Genomic DNA, 15,237 nt, shown 5'->3' on the forward strand with positions numbered 1-15,237 from the left:
TCAATTGCTCAACTCTGTATGACTTAGCTGAGTACCACTGTGAATATTTATATTTAACAGAGCTTCCAAGGTGGTTTAAGAAAACAAGATGCAATTCTGAATCTCCTCATTGCAATGGATGACACACTTCTCTTAAGTGAACAACCTAGATTTGCATTTGTACTCATTCCTTGCTCTTTAGGTATATTTGCTGTGGCAGCATACTGTTTATCCCTGCAGGCAGAACAATGTAATTTATATATACAGTGGTACCTTGGTTTACGAACTTAATCCATTCTGGAAGTCCGTTCTTAAACCAAAGTGTTCTTAAACCAAGGCGTGCTTTCCCATAGCAGCAGGGGACTCAATTTACAAAGGGAACACACTCACCAGGAAGAGGAACATGTTCTGCTTCCAAGGCAAAATTCACAAACCAAAACACCTACTTCCGGGTTTGAAGCGTTCTTAATCCAAGTTGTTCATAAAATAAGCTGTTCTTAAACCAAGGTACACTGTATAACCCATTCCAAGTCTTAAAAAAAAAGTGTATCATTTATACACAAAATTATATACAAATAATTTGCCTATATAAAATTATATTCAAAATTTATAAATTTTATTATGTTTTACAGTTGAGTGTCTCTTTGTTCTTCCCCTCGCCCACGTGCTTCCCCCCCTTGATATATAGATTTCAGCAGTGAAATGATGGGATTCAAATAGATTCCTTTGCATCTCCCTTATCCATTCTATAGAAACAGCACTATTTGGTGAATCTCAGTTATTCAAGAAATACCAGAAGAAGGATACACATCCTTCCACTCTCCGAGTTTCCCAAATGTGGTTCTGGGTAGGCACAGAACCTATTAAGTGTGACTGCAAAGAGGTGACAAAAGAAGGAGGTATCTAAATCATGAACAATGATAACACTGTTTAAATACAGATGATACTCCTAAAAGACAGAATCAAAGAAAGCTACGTGCCAAAGGATGGCCGGTGGAGTTTCAGGCAGTTAATATTTGGAAAGAGATTGGCAAAGAAGGGATGCCTAGCTCATGAACTGGATTGACAAGCAGTTTGTTGTACCATCAAGATCCAAACTCTGTAAAACAAGCACCCCCAAACTCGGCCCTCCAGATGTTTGCGACTACAATTCCCATCACCCCAGACCACTGGTCCTGTTAGTGAGGGATGATGGGAGTTGTAGTCCCAAAAATCTGGAGGGCCGAGTTTGGGGATGCCTGCAATAAACTACTCCAGGTATACCTCAAATATAAGTGTAAAAAGGGGGGGGGAGAAAATTCTAATTTGGGCCTTTGTACATTTTGAATAAATGTTTCGGATAAAGGTCAAATTAGATATGAAGATCTCACCTCTTTTGATAAATCATTTCTTTCTTTGGTTAGTGCTTTGTGTGATACTTCCAATATTTCATATTTTCTTCGAAGCTCTGAAAGATCATGTTCAAATGCATCACGCTCACTGTTGGGGGGAAAAATGAGAGTACTGTAAAATAATGTCCCCCTCAAACCCTTGACTGCTTCTGTAATCTATGCTTCCTGTGCAAATCTAACACCAACAGTCCTTCAGATATTCTTTCATCAGTGGAGCCCAAATTAAGTTACAGTAAGTCTTGTGTACATTAATTTGGACCCTGCTGATTTCAAGAATCTCATTTTCCTTGCGCTTTCATATCGTTTCACATTGCAAAATGCAGTGTCATCACTTTCCCATGCTTGTGTAACGCAGCAACAATCTGCAAAAGCCCTGCAAAGCTCCCTGGTTGATACACTCACTCTCATGTTTTATAGTTCCAAACATGTTTGGTGGTCTCCAAGCATTCACCCTTCTTTGCTAGCTCAAAGTAGCCCCAGTACAAGACAAGATACTTATTGGAACATTCTCCTTATTCACAGCAACATTGGATATAACCAATTACCTTCGATCCAAGGCAATATGAGAGCTCCTTCTATAATTTTCTTTACTAAAGACACACTTACCCTTTTACTTTATCGTAATTCTCTTGTCTATAATCTCCTTGATGAATCATTTGCTTTGTATCAGCTAGTTCAAGTGTTAAACGCTGACATCTGACTTCTAGTTCTGACCGATTTCTTCGCTCTGCTTCATAGTTCTGCAAAACAAACACCACACCACTATTTAATGTGAAAATAGAGGCTGGGATTCAGAGAAATATACCACGCACACAAAAGTGTTCGGCCACAGCCCTTGGCATTTTTAATTCCCCCCTTTGATCAATTGTCTTACAAACTCTGTCAGTTTAAAAAGGGGGTTGCCATAGGGCATGTTGGGGAAAGGCTGTGCAAGGAACATGAACACACAGCCACACTTGGTTCCAGAAGTTGATACATGGTTCTTCGCAGGGCCTTTTTTTCTACAAAAAGAGGTGCCGGAACCAAAGTTCTTGAGCTTTGCTGGAACGCACAAAAGATGTGCTGGAACTCAGTTCTTGGCTGCAAAAAAGTCCTGGTTCTTCAGACGTAGGTTAGAAAGACATTTTGTTAATTACAAAGACGGGAGTGTATTACATTGGATTCAATCTTGAGATAAGGCAGCAGAAAAACAAGTGGAAATTGACTTTCCTGCTTTCCTCCCTCAGCCCCCCAAACCTGCTGAATGAGATATGTTGTGGCACAGGGGGCTGAGCAGGATGGGGAGAATGGGTGGAAAGAATGGGGGGCAGGAATCAGATGGAGGCACCTTCTGTGGGTGCAACTTTTATTTCCTTTCTATGCTACAGCCGCCCCATTCTATTGGTTCTTGTGGCTTTGGGAGGAGGCAGGAAATCATCTTTTACCAACACCCTTCTGCCAGTGTTTCTCTGTATCTAATACCTTCTCACTAAGACAGAAGTCCTTTCTGAAAGTCTAAATAAGGAGACAACTAGCCACACCAAGTTTGCATCAGATATAACATCCATAAAGATATCTCCATTAGCATTACTGCTAACAGAGTTTCTAGATCTCTATAGCTACGGCAGGCACAGAGTGTTCGTACTACTACTACTACTACTGATAATTTATTCTTTATACCCCGCCCGTCTACCAATGCAGACAAATCTATTACTATCCTAATGAGGCAAGTGGAAATGCTAAAGCACATTACCATGAACACAATCAACACATACCTTAAAAAATAGCTATACCATTAAAAGACAGGTGTAGCAGATCCTGCCTTACCAAAAGAGACCACAAATACTTTAAAATATTTCAACCTAAAGGCTAAATGCCTCAGTAAAATGGTAAGTTTTTGCCTGGCACATTCCATTATAGAGATCAATATGAGTTTCCCATTCTTTCACTAAATCCAGTTGTATGTTATTTCTGCTAAACATTACCACTCGAGTTTTTCACTGCACAATAAACACTTTCTTTGGAAGGATGTACAGTGATCCTGTACACTTGCTACAGGGGTTTGTAAAACAAGCTCCCATCAATTTATTTATGTTGTTTTTGTATCATCCTTTCCATTTTTAAATTAATTGGATCTTATGAATACGGTTTAGCAACGTCTAAAGTTGTTTAAAGTATTTTGCTTTTTCTTGAATTTTTAGAGACATATCTCTATCATCTTCACAATGTCAACGACTCCCCATGCTACCAACAAGGTGGTTTAAAATAATTTCTCCATCTATATCAAAAAGTTGGCTCTGTACATAGCATAAATCCACTAGGTGCTCCAGACTTCGATGTACTGTTTTCCTTGCACCCCATCATCACCATCAGTTCAGCTATCCTATGCATTCTTTTACCTTGTTCTGGGTAATGATGGGGAATTGAATTGGACCAGTAGTAGCTAATAGCGAAATCTTTTATCTCTTCCCACTTCCCGTGGGACAGTTTGAAATCTAACCATGTGGAGCACAGTCTCAAAAGCGCCTTTCAGAGCACTCTGCAAGACCAACTATTGGTTGACCGCCAGGTCTTTTGGAACCCCTTGTGGAGCATTTTTCAGGCACACACCTCTTTTACCTGAGACAAGTCTTTACTATGCCCTGCATCTGATGTCATAAATGATGTCAGCTGTAGGGCAGGTGGGTGTGGCTTGGTTGAAATGGTCTCACAGGCCAAGTGCAGAGGACTAAATTTTAGTGATTTGGGGCAAGTGCGTGTGACAGTATTGAACTTAAAAAGTCTGCAACCAGCATTAAAAAAAAATCCACTGGTGTCACAACACGCTATTTATGCTTATAGCTAAGTATACAATTTTCCACCTGTCGAGGTAGATGAATCACTACTAAAGCAGGTGGATTTATTAAGCCCTGAAAAACTAGTTGTTTTATACTTCTTTTTCATTTCCCTTATAAGGCAAGGTTCTCCAAATCTAACTGCTGCAAAACTGGCTAGTCACAACAAGTTTGAACAAATGTGACAGGCTTGCAATACTTGAAAGACCCTTACAGTTTTTCTGATAGTTTCACAGGAGTTCCTTTAAGGATAATGAGATAATAGACAAGAGCGTCTATTCTGAAGTAATGCTACGTGTGTATCTGTATGTACCAGTAATACATTTATTGGAACTGAACCCCCTGCAATTCAACTTAGATGAGAATTAGAGAGAAATCCCTCCTCTTCTCTTGAGCCATTTACACTTTTACAAACCTACTGTGTTCCCAACTCAGCCTTTCTTCATAAGAAGATGCTCTAAGGCCTTACTTAGAGGTTTAATAACCCCAAGAAAATAAAGAATGAAGCATAATAGCCCCAATGTATTTTGGGTATCACTTTTCTTCTGGGGATCAGCTATACCTATCTTCCTATTAAAATACAGGATAAAATAAACTTTCTCCTCAAATACTTCTAGAATCCTTTTTTTCTAGTTACCAGAGAGCCAGACTTAAAACTGTCTTATTTTCAATATTCAGGTTTCTTCTTTCAGGTCATGGATGAGCCCCAAAGAAGAAAAAACATTGAAAAGATCAACCTGGTTTAGTACATTCTTTTAACAGATACATAATCTAAGAAAATATATTTTAGGAGGGCGTGCTTGGCTAGAGCAAAGAATACTTTGGGAATTGGTCCTAATTCTCATCACTGTGAAAGCTGATTGATTTCATTTGTATTCTCTTGCCAGAGAAACCCAAACACTCAAATGCTCACTACTCTCTACTTTCTCTGATTAGCATTCTCAGGTATCAATTTCTTTAATCTCCAGGGATTGTTTACTGCTGAGTTGATACTGACACCAAGTGGTAAGAAATAGGAAATGTTCACATTTAATAATTTCTGCATCTGTCTCTCAAGACATTTTATTTATTGAAGATTCCTCTTAGACACAGATCAGAAGTCTGCAGCAAGTTATGAGTTGCTCTGGAATTTCATGTTGTCATTTGTCATTCTGTGTGTTTGTACAATGTATTCATTGGCTCACGAAAGTGCTTATTACACTTTAAGTAGAATAAAGTACAGCCATTGTCACCCAACACTTAGAAACAGTTGTTGAGACAATGTTGAAATCTAGGGAGTTTCAGCCTGTTGTAATCCTCATGAAACCATTTCTGATCCCATCTTAGTGCAAAAGGGCTTTATGTGACCTGAAACTTGACCGTTGAGCTTGCTTTAACAAACAACTCATTTTCTCCATCTTGAAACTAAACACAGCATACTACCATGTACTGGTAAAGAAATATCTATTTTTAATTTTCCATGAGCATCTAACTTGATGAAGAATTACGTATAACTTTAAAGTTCACAACCTGCATTTTGAAAAACTAGCCCAAATGGCATCTTATTGCTTGGTCAATATTTCTTTTTTAGTAAATGTTTTCCAGAAAGATACCTTAATGCATTATAAAGATATCATTAGATTCATGAAAGAGAGAGCAGCCATTCTACTAAACACTCACCTTTGCTCTAATACCTGGGAAACTCTCCCTGAAAAGAGCTGCATCAGGCATTTTAAACCTGTAACACCCACTGGGATAAACAGACCAACAGAGCCAGGTTTATACTGCAAGACAAGCCCAGGAGATTAAGCCTCCAGTCTTATACACACAAAAGTACAACCCTAGCCACGTTCACTCACAAGTAAATCCTACTGAATTCAATGGGGCTAACTCCCAGGTAAGCAGGGTTAAGACTGCAGTCTTAGCTGGCAGTAAATCCCACTGAACATGTCACTATTTCTGCTTCAGAACAAAATAGGTTTGTTTTTTTAAACAAATGGCATACAAACCTCCATCAAGTGTTTCAACTGAGATTTGTAATCATTCAGTTCTTCAGATGCTGCATCCTTCTTTACCTGTAGTTCATTTAGCTCCTTTTTTAAAGGATGTACTGCTTCGTAAAATATAATCTGAAATGCATGAAGCATAAACATAATTATTACTCTTCAGTGTAAAAGAATTAATATTTTATACCCACTTCCTTCTTCACCTTGACTTCATTTCAATTGTGAACTTTTTGGCAAACAATTTTTTTAATCTACATGAATAAAATAAAGTACACATTTAAAATACACTAAGCACTATACAACCACACAATTAACGCTGGTAAATTCACCTTCAAACTTCTAAATGCTTTTATTAAGTATAAAAATGCACAATAAAGCATTTCTATTCTATTCTTATCAAGGACTCAGAATTGAGATCCTAAAAACATTTTCTTAAACCAAGGACTCCTAGATTAACTTAAAACATATACTCTTAGAATTCCATACGATATTTTATCAAACATCTACAGGACTATCTAGAGACAAAATGACAAAAGTTAGAATGAATTTCAGGCGCTTCTTACATCTACCTACTGATAATAGGTGTCTATCATGAGGCGATAATTAATTTGGTGGCCCAAAGTTCAGAGGCAATATTTCAGCTCCCATGTTTCATCATGAGATCTTGGGTGTGAAAATATATTATACGCTGTGTCTATTTACTGCTGTGCTTACTGAAAAGAAGGGACACAAGATCAACAACGCAGATCTGGATGCTACCTTGTAAATTAAGCAAAAATACAGAATGTTTTATTTGGACAAGAGATGGGGAACCTTAGGTCAAGGGGTCAAATGTGGCCTTCCGGTCCTCGCTGTCTGGCTCTTGAAACCGTAAATTACACTCCCTCTCCGCAGATCACACCTTTCAGTGGCCCCAGATCACCCCCCAAATGTTTTTTTCCTGGCTGAGAGCATCTCTGAACCCTGAAAATGGCTCTTGATGCCTAAATAGAGTGTGAATGTGTGTGTGTGTGTGTGTGTGTGTGTGTGTGTGTGTGTGTGTGTAAAGCTAGCCTACCATACTTTTGCCTCTGGCACTGCCCACCACAAACAAGTCTCTTCTGGAAGGCTGCCCTCAAGCTGAAAAAGGCTGTAGACTGCCATATTATGAATACCAGTGAAAGACATTATTAAGTAGTGAAAACCATGTCAATGCCAGACGAGCAGATGCTAAGAAATTGCAGGTTGTATCCAATGCTGCCCATGAACTTTCACTCACGCCAAGAGGACTTCACCTTCCTCTTGGGAGGCTTCCGGGGGGGACGGGGCGTGTAAGAGGACAAGAGGAAAGTGGAGTTGTTTTGCAGGAACAGAAGTGCATTTGCACAACACCGGATTCTGCCCTAGGTGTTTTTTTAAAAAATGGAAACATTCAACTTCACATTCCATCCATCATCACATTTTTCCAGAACCTGCTGACATTTATACAGTGATCCTTGAAGTTCATTCCTCCCACCCACAACATGCATAGAAGTTTGCATCATTTATTCCTTTTCTTGTCCTAACAGTTATCTCCATCTCCATTATCTCTAGCAGTGATAGATTTATACTTCTGATGGGGCACAAGTACTTACAGATACATATTCAGGAATTGAAAGTTCATCTTCTGGAAGAGATTTGAGTTTGGTGTAGCACTCATCAGTCAATTCAAGGTCACGCAAGCTGCGGCGAATATCTCCAGACCGCTCTCTCAACTGATGGTTATTCTTTTCTAGCTGCTTCTGGCGCAGCAAGATGGTTTCCATTTCCTGTTTCATTAGTTCTTGATGTTTTCTAAGAAAACACGTCAATAAATTATTTGTGATTTACCCAAATAAATTTATCCTAGAAACACGTTTCATTTCCTTTGAATTCAGTGTTTCAGAGACTGTACACTGAATCTATGTAAGAACTGTTGAATAAAGGGGTAGTTCAGAAATGCCAAACTAGAGTTTAGGGTTACATGCATGAAAATTGACTCAGAAGCTGCCTTGTCTCCAAACAGACAGCAATTTCCTCCATCTTTCCCAGGTTTAAAGCAAACCATAGTTTGCTCAAACCAGTAAACTGTGGATTGTGCTCACTCTGAAACTAAGATTGGAAATTAAGAGTTTCACCATTGCTTCCAAGCCTCATTTTCAGGGCAAGCACAAATCCATGTTATGAGCTGAACAAAATTCTGATCTTCTTCAAACCGAGGAATGTGGAGGAGAAAATCTCTGCATGCAGGAGGAGCAGGTGGGAGCACACAGACCTGAAGAACTAGCCATTTATTTACAAAAATCAACCATGGTTTGGCATTATGTCTGCGCTCAAAGATCTGAAACACAAATGCAAAGCGTAACACAAAATTTGCAGAAATATTTAACCGTCAATTATGATTTAGGCCCCACTTCTGTATTTAGAATACACTGATTCCGAATTCTTCCTTCTCATACCGAGCATCTTCTTGCTGTAAGGCCAACTGGTTATCTAGTCGTAAAGATAGCAGCTGTTTCTCATGGAGAGCATCATTAAGTTTTTCTTCCAGTTCTTCAATCTAAAACAGATAATCAGGCAGCAGAAAAGAAACGAGAATTTAATTGAGGCCCAGAATTATATAAAAATGAGGGTAGTATCTTTCCAACAATACATATTATGAAGAATATTTATCTACCCCACCTTCCCCCCCAAAAAACCCACCCTCAGTTTTTTAGTACAGTATGTCCCAAAACTCAGCCTATTTAAACCAAGAACATATTATTATATCTCCCAATAATTTGCAACCCTAAAACATGTAAGAACTAGATCATACTTTAGTCAGGTATTCCACCTTCAAGTTGTCTAACATCAAGTTCTTCTGGGAAAGTTCTATTTTCAGCAACTGCACATTATGAAGCAGTTCCTTCCTCTCAATCAGCTGTCTAGTAATTTTGACAGGACCTTCCCGATCTTCTGAGGAAGAAATGTCATCAGTGGGTACTGTAGTCTCCAAGCTTATATCTTCCAATTCCAAGGAGCTGGAAACATTAACTTTTTTGGATTCTCTGGAGCTTTTCCGTGACATTCTCCCGACAGTGCCTGAAGACTTTCTACTTGCAGTTCAAGTAACTTGGGGAACAAAAAATAGAAGCAAATGGTGGTAAGTAGGAGGATTTTTACAGAAGAATTCATCCTATCCTGTGCTACATCTGAAACATATCAAGCGTATAAATTCTATACAAGACCAAGAACCCCATGCTGGCACATATCAGCTATTATTCATAAACCTATCTTGTCAGAAATAAAACATTAAGCCAACAGTTCTCATGTTTTTAGCAACACCAGTACGTTGCATGACAAACCACCATACAGCTATCCACAATGCCCAACTCAAATATTCACCGGTTTGCCAACAACAACAATCGAAAGACCACAGGAACAGTGTTGCAGATATGCAATATAAAACAGGCTGGGGCATTCAAAAGAAGTCAACACATTCAGAACACCCAGTAAGAATAACAGAATCATAGAGATGGACGGGATCCCCCAGAATCATCTAGCCCAACCCTCTGCAATGCAGGAATCGTTCCCACAACTCGAACCACCAACCTTCTGGTTAACAGACAGGTGCTCTGATCCTGAACCGCCCTGACATCTTCAGATGAAGGGATATATACAAAATAAACAAAAAAATACCATAAATAAAATAAATGCAGGTTCTCCTCCCATTTTTATTTTTACCCATGTTCCTCAGCAGTTCCTTAGTAAGCAGCTGCTTGCAGCGGTTCTCAACCTGTGGGTCCCTAGATGTTGTTGGACTAAAGGCAAAGGTAAAGGGACCCCCGACCATTGGGTCCAGTCGTGACCGACTCTGGGGTTGCGGCGCTCAATTCACTTTATTGGCCGGCATACAGCTTCCGGGTCATGTGGCCAGCATGACTAAGCCGCTTCTGGTGAACCAGAGCAGCGCACGGAAACGTCGTTTATCTTCCCGCCAGAGTGGTACCTATTTATCTACTTGCACTTTGATGTGCTTTCGAACTGCTAGGTTGGCAGGAGCAGGGACTGAGCAACAGGAGCTCACCCCGTTGCGGGGATTCGAACTGCCGACCTTCTGATCAGCAAGTCCTAGGCTCTGTGGTTTAACCCACAGCGCCATTGTTGTTGTTGGACTACAACTCCCATCATCCCTGACCTCTGGTCTGGCTAGCTAGGGGTGATGGGAGTTGTAGTCCAACAAGATCTGGGGACCCACAGGTTGAGAAAGGAGCATATTCGTAGCCGCCTTCTCTTTCTGCCAGAGGGGTTTTGGCAAATGGCTGGTTTCAAGGCCCTATGCCCCCCTCCCCCCCCAAAGAAACTGGGAAATGCTCCAAACGGTACTGGCCTACCTTGCAGGGTTGTGGGTCCCTAAAGAGCTCGGCTGCTGACAAGAGCCAGGCAGCCTCCACATGCCCTTGTCTCAGCTGCGCAGCAAACAGATACAGAGAAGGGGGACCAGGGGGAGAACTTCGCCTGCGCGGCTCACTCACAACACACACACCCCGTCAGCCGACGGACCGCGCATGCGCTCCTCTGGCGGGGAACTCGCGCCGCCGGGGGAGGCGGCCCTGCTGCCATGGTAACGGGAGCGACGCTCCTCGGCACCCGACGCTCCTTTCTCCCGCCGTTTCGCGAGGCATGACGGGAGTGGCGGTTGTAACGTAGAGATAGAAAAGTCAAGAGACGGGACGGTGTGGGCGGAGCTTAAAGCCGCCATAGAAGGGATGTCGCTTATATTTTCATGCGCCTGATATCACAGAACCAGCCCATTCAATTTTTATATTATTTTATTTTTTAAAACCGGATTGGGGTAAGCGCAGCGTCGCCCCTCCCCGTGGCGAACGCGCGCGGCACTTCTAACCCCGCCCCCGGGGAAAAAAACTAGGCCCGTAAGAGCGGCGGCGACCTAGAGAGAGGATTTGCCTAGAGCGGCTTCTTCGCTCGCGACGGTGGCCGACGGCGGCCGCTGCTGGGCGGAAGTGCGTTCGCGCGTCGCCGGATGCGAGGGCTGCGCGGTGCATTGTGGGCGCAGCGCCGAGGCCGGCGGTTCCCTCACGATTCCCTCGGCGGGACGAGATGCTGACCTCGCGCACGTTCCTCAAGCGCACGCGGGCCGGCGCCGTCCTGAAGGTGGTGCGCGAGCACTACCTGCGCGACGACATCTCGTGCGGGGCGGCCGCCTGCGCGCTCTGCGGCGGAGGAGGAGGAGCGGAGGAGGCCGGCGACCAGCGGCCCCTGGAAGCTCAGCCCTGCGGGGCCGCCAGCAGCCTCTGCCCGGAGCCGCACTACCTGCTGCTCGACACCAACGTGCTGCTGCACCAGGTAATGGGCTTCTCAGGCGCGGGTCCCCAGCTGTTGCCGGACTACAACTCCCAGTGTTGTAAGCCAGAAAATAGCTTGTCGCCTGAGTTAAGCCAATAAAACTCAGGAACATGAGGCGTTGGGGTCCAGCGCTGTTTCTTGCAAAGCAATAAGTTACAGTCGGATCCTTCCTGCCCCGTGGTCCAGGCAGTGGTATTTGCAAAATTTCAAACAGAGCATTTCAATTTTCACCAACCATATGCATCATCACCTCGTTTCATGCTTAATAAAAAGGTAAAGGGACCCCTGACCATTAGGTCCAGTCGTGGCCGACTCTGGGGTTGCAGCTCTCATCTCGCTTTACTGGCGGAGGGAGCCGGCGTACAGCTTCCGGGTCATGTGGCCAGCAGGATTAAGCCGCTTCTGGCGAACCAGAACAGCGCAGGGAAACGCCGTTTACCTTCCCGCCAGAGTGGTACCTATTTATCTACTTGCACTTTGATGTGCTTTCGAACTGCTAGGTTGGCAGGAGCAGGGACTGAGCAACAGGAGCTCACCCCGTCGCGGGGATTCGAACTACTGACCTTATTGCAAAGCAATAGGTTACAGTCGGATCCTTCCAGGCAGTGGTATTGAAAAAATTTCAAACAAAGCATTTCAGTCTTCACCAACCATATGCATCATTACCCCATTTCATGTTTAATACACAAGCACAATAAGCACTGACAATTTCTGCAGAATAAGTTCTGATTCCCACCGTGTTCTGTTACATTTTTTTAGTATGCATGTTGGGAACCTGTATTACTACTACTAATGATACCTTTATTGTCAATGTACAAGATGTGTACATTGAAATTCACCAAATGGTGTAGCCATTTGCACTACGTAGCAACTTATGTTCTAGTTTTGAGCTGTATCTTTGTGATTAATATCTTAGCTGTATTTCTTTCCCAATGGCAGGGTGGGGGGGACTTTCAAAACCATCAGTTTCATAAAGTAAAAGGCTACCATAACTTCTCTATTAGAAGCACACTCAAGGATTTACAGGGGTACACATTATCACATTTATTGTGGCCCTTTGGGGCACTGCCACACCATCGTCCCTTGCTGGCTGGGGTCAGGGGTGATGGGAGTTGTAGTACACCAACAGCTGGGGGCGGGGATCTCACCAAGGGCGGGATGTGCTGCCTTGGCAGAGCCGGCTGAACATGTGAGGCGGGATAAGGCAGTTGCCACGGGTGGTGGAAGCTTAAGGGGAGGGGACACCGTGAGCACCGTGCTCAGCCTCACCCCACGGGAAAGTGGTGGTGGCTCCTGGTCAGCGTTCGAAAAATCGCCAGCTGCATTCTGCATCCTGACTCTTGGCCCCCTTGCAACTGAGTGGAAGTGCCAGGATGGTGCCTGACGTCTCCAGCACATGGAGCATAGCTGTCAACTTTAAGATTTGAAACTAAGGGACCAGCAGCCTCACCTGTCCCAGGGGCAGTCTACGGGATATCTAACAATCCAGGATAGCAGTGGGAAATGGCTCTGGAATAAGGGAATTTCCCACAAAAAAAGGGAAGGTTGACAGCTATGATGTGGAGGTGCATGCCTCCCTGGGGATCTTCAGATCTGGACTGTTTCCACACACTAGCGACGCATCCCAGAGAATTCTAGCTGTCATATTTTATCTGCATGAGCGGAACAAATTTCAGGTACCGTAAAGTCGTATTGAAAAAACAGGACTTTCAAACCAAAACATGGCAACTACGCATTCTGTTTTGTAATCTTGGTTTAAGGAACCATTTGGCTCCTAGCTTATATACCTAAGTTTCTAACACTGCTTCTGGCAAGATCTTGGCCGGGCCCACCATCCTTTTGTGGGTTCTGCCATGCAGCCCAAGTAAAGGAGGGTGGGTAGTGGCTTCTCAGATCACTTCAGCCAGTGAAACAGTACAAGCTACCCTTGCTGCCCTGGATGACTTCAACAGGTCTGCTCTTGAGCAGAAGTTATTTGGATGCAACCCCATTCTTGTCTCTTGATACAAAGGGCAAGGGCAAGACCTGGGCTGAGTCGCCCATTAGTGTGCCTTGAGTTTACAGTTGTGTACTCTGTGTTTTAAAAAAGTTCTTCTTCCAAGTGGCTGCAATCATGAAATATTTGTTTGTGGTTGCTAAATATTATGGGAATTTACTCACATGGTATGTTTTCTTTCCAGATTGATATACTAGAAGATCCTGTTATTAGAAATGTGATCATTCCTCAGACGGTCTTGCAGGAAGTAAGAAGGCGGAGCGCTCCAGTATACAAACGAATAAGAGATGTGTTAGCAAATACTGAAAAACATTTCTATTCTTTCACTAATGAGCATCATAAGTAAGCACGAGAAGTAGTAAGCTACGCCATTCTTCACTGCTTTATTTATTACTAACCGATACATTCAATATATACAAATAGTCTTGTTAGGTGCTGTTCAGTTTCAGATTGTATTTTTCATGATATTGATTGTTATTGTACTTGGAAAATTTAAAAATATTGAGGGATAACTCTCATAGCAAGCTCTATCAAGATGAGTACTGTTAGGATCCAGAAGATATCCAGCAGAACTGGGAGGTAGCTAGCAGAAGTCGGCTATGCTGACTTAACTCTCTCATCCTGGGCTCAGTTGGAGAAATACGGGAGTGTCTCCCCCATCCTGGTTGAGCCAACTTGGCGGATGTTAAAGTGACATAAGTCCTGAAAGAGGGTGCAGTGGGAGTGGGACCAGAAAGTGCAGGCAGGGACTTAGGCTGGATCAGCCATGTGACCTGGCAACCCGTTGTTAAGCGGGCAAAAAGGGTGCTGTAACTGAAACCCTATTTTAAAGGTTTGTTTTCCTTCCGCCAGTGTTAAGCTGGCTGAGCCAGCAGTAGCCCTGCTCCTAAATAGAGTTTGGACCTGGTGTAACTGGATGCTTGCTTGCTTTATGCCAGCTTAATGTGTATATGAATGTTTCTTTTTTAAAAAAAAAATTTTTTTTATTGGTTTTTCAACATATATTATAAGACAATACAAACCACAAACACTAACAAACAAACATATAAACATGTATAATTTCATAAAAAATTTTCATATACCCAATTTCAACGACTTCCCCATGCCTCCCTTTTCTGCATCCTTGTTTTAAATTTTTCCAGCAACCCCTGGTCTTAGTTACTTATTAATTCCTTTCTTTAACCTTTTCTTTCCTCATATCCAATCCTTTATCGCTGCAAATCTGCTATGCTTTACCCATGACATTTTAACACTCAATGATTTTACAAGAATTTTTAAGATAAAGTTTAAATTTCTTCCAATCTTCCTCCACCGTCTCTTTCCCTTGGTCACGGATTCTGCTCGTCATCTCTGCTAGTCCCATGTAGTCAATCACCTTCGTCTGCCACTCTTCCAGTGTGGGTAGTTCTTGTGTCTTCCAATACTTTGCTAGTAACACTCTTGCTGCTGTTGTAGCATACATAAAGAACGTCCTATCTTTCTTTGACACCAGTTGGCCCACTATGCCCAGGAGAAAAGCCTCTGGTTTTTTATGAAAGGTACACTTAAGCACCTTCTTAATTTCATTATATATCGTTTCCCAGAAGGCCTTAATCCTTGGGCACGTCCACCAAAGGTGATAGAAAGTACCTTCAGTTTCATTACATTTCCAACATTTATTATTGGGCAGATGGTAAATTTTTGCAAGCTTGACTGGGGTCATGTACCACCTATAAATCATTTTCATAATA

General features: G+C 42.5%; 2 protein-coding genes across 4 annotated transcripts in view; one reads left to right on the forward strand and one right to left on the reverse strand.

Annotated features, from left to right (window-relative positions):
• PIBF1 (progesterone immunomodulatory binding factor 1) overlaps positions 1 to 10,950 on the reverse strand; it is an 81,240-nt gene extending 70,290 nt beyond the window's left edge. The window contains exons 1-8 of one of the 3 annotated variants that reach the window (XM_053384675.1): positions 10,539 to 10,945; positions 9,757 to 9,802; positions 8,981 to 9,276; positions 8,625 to 8,725; positions 7,782 to 7,980; positions 6,172 to 6,291; positions 1,977 to 2,110; positions 1,350 to 1,458 (exon numbers count right to left, since the gene is read on the reverse strand). In XM_053384675.1, the coding sequence (XP_053240650.1) occupies positions 1,350 to 1,458; positions 1,977 to 2,110; positions 6,172 to 6,291; positions 7,782 to 7,980; positions 8,625 to 8,725; positions 8,981 to 9,232 (915 nt within the window). In that variant the 5' untranslated portion in view covers positions 9,233 to 9,276; positions 9,757 to 9,802; positions 10,539 to 10,945. Of the gene's footprint in view, positions 1 to 1,349; positions 1,459 to 1,976; positions 2,111 to 6,171; positions 6,292 to 7,781; positions 7,981 to 8,624; positions 8,726 to 8,980; positions 9,277 to 9,756; positions 9,803 to 10,538 lie in introns of all 3 variants that reach the window. The other 2 variants (XM_053384676.1, XM_053384674.1) reach the window with 2 other exon arrangements.
• Positions 10,951 to 11,193: 243 nt separating this feature from the next.
• The window catches only part of DIS3 (DIS3 homolog, exosome endoribonuclease and 3'-5' exoribonuclease), a 28,390-nt gene continuing 24,346 nt past the window's right edge, over positions 11,194 to 15,237 (forward strand). Inside the window, exons 1-2 of the mRNA XM_053384673.1 lie at positions 11,194 to 11,511; positions 13,692 to 13,849. Coding sequence (XP_053240648.1) covers positions 11,266 to 11,511; positions 13,692 to 13,849 — 404 coding nt within the window. The 5' untranslated portion in view covers positions 11,194 to 11,265. The remainder of the gene's footprint in view (positions 11,512 to 13,691; positions 13,850 to 15,237) is intronic.

The sequence above is a fragment of the Podarcis raffonei genome, chromosome 4 (assembly GCF_027172205.1).
Source record: "Podarcis raffonei isolate rPodRaf1 chromosome 4, rPodRaf1.pri, whole genome shotgun sequence".
NCBI classification, from domain to species: domain Eukaryota; kingdom Metazoa; phylum Chordata; class Lepidosauria; order Squamata; family Lacertidae; genus Podarcis; species Podarcis raffonei.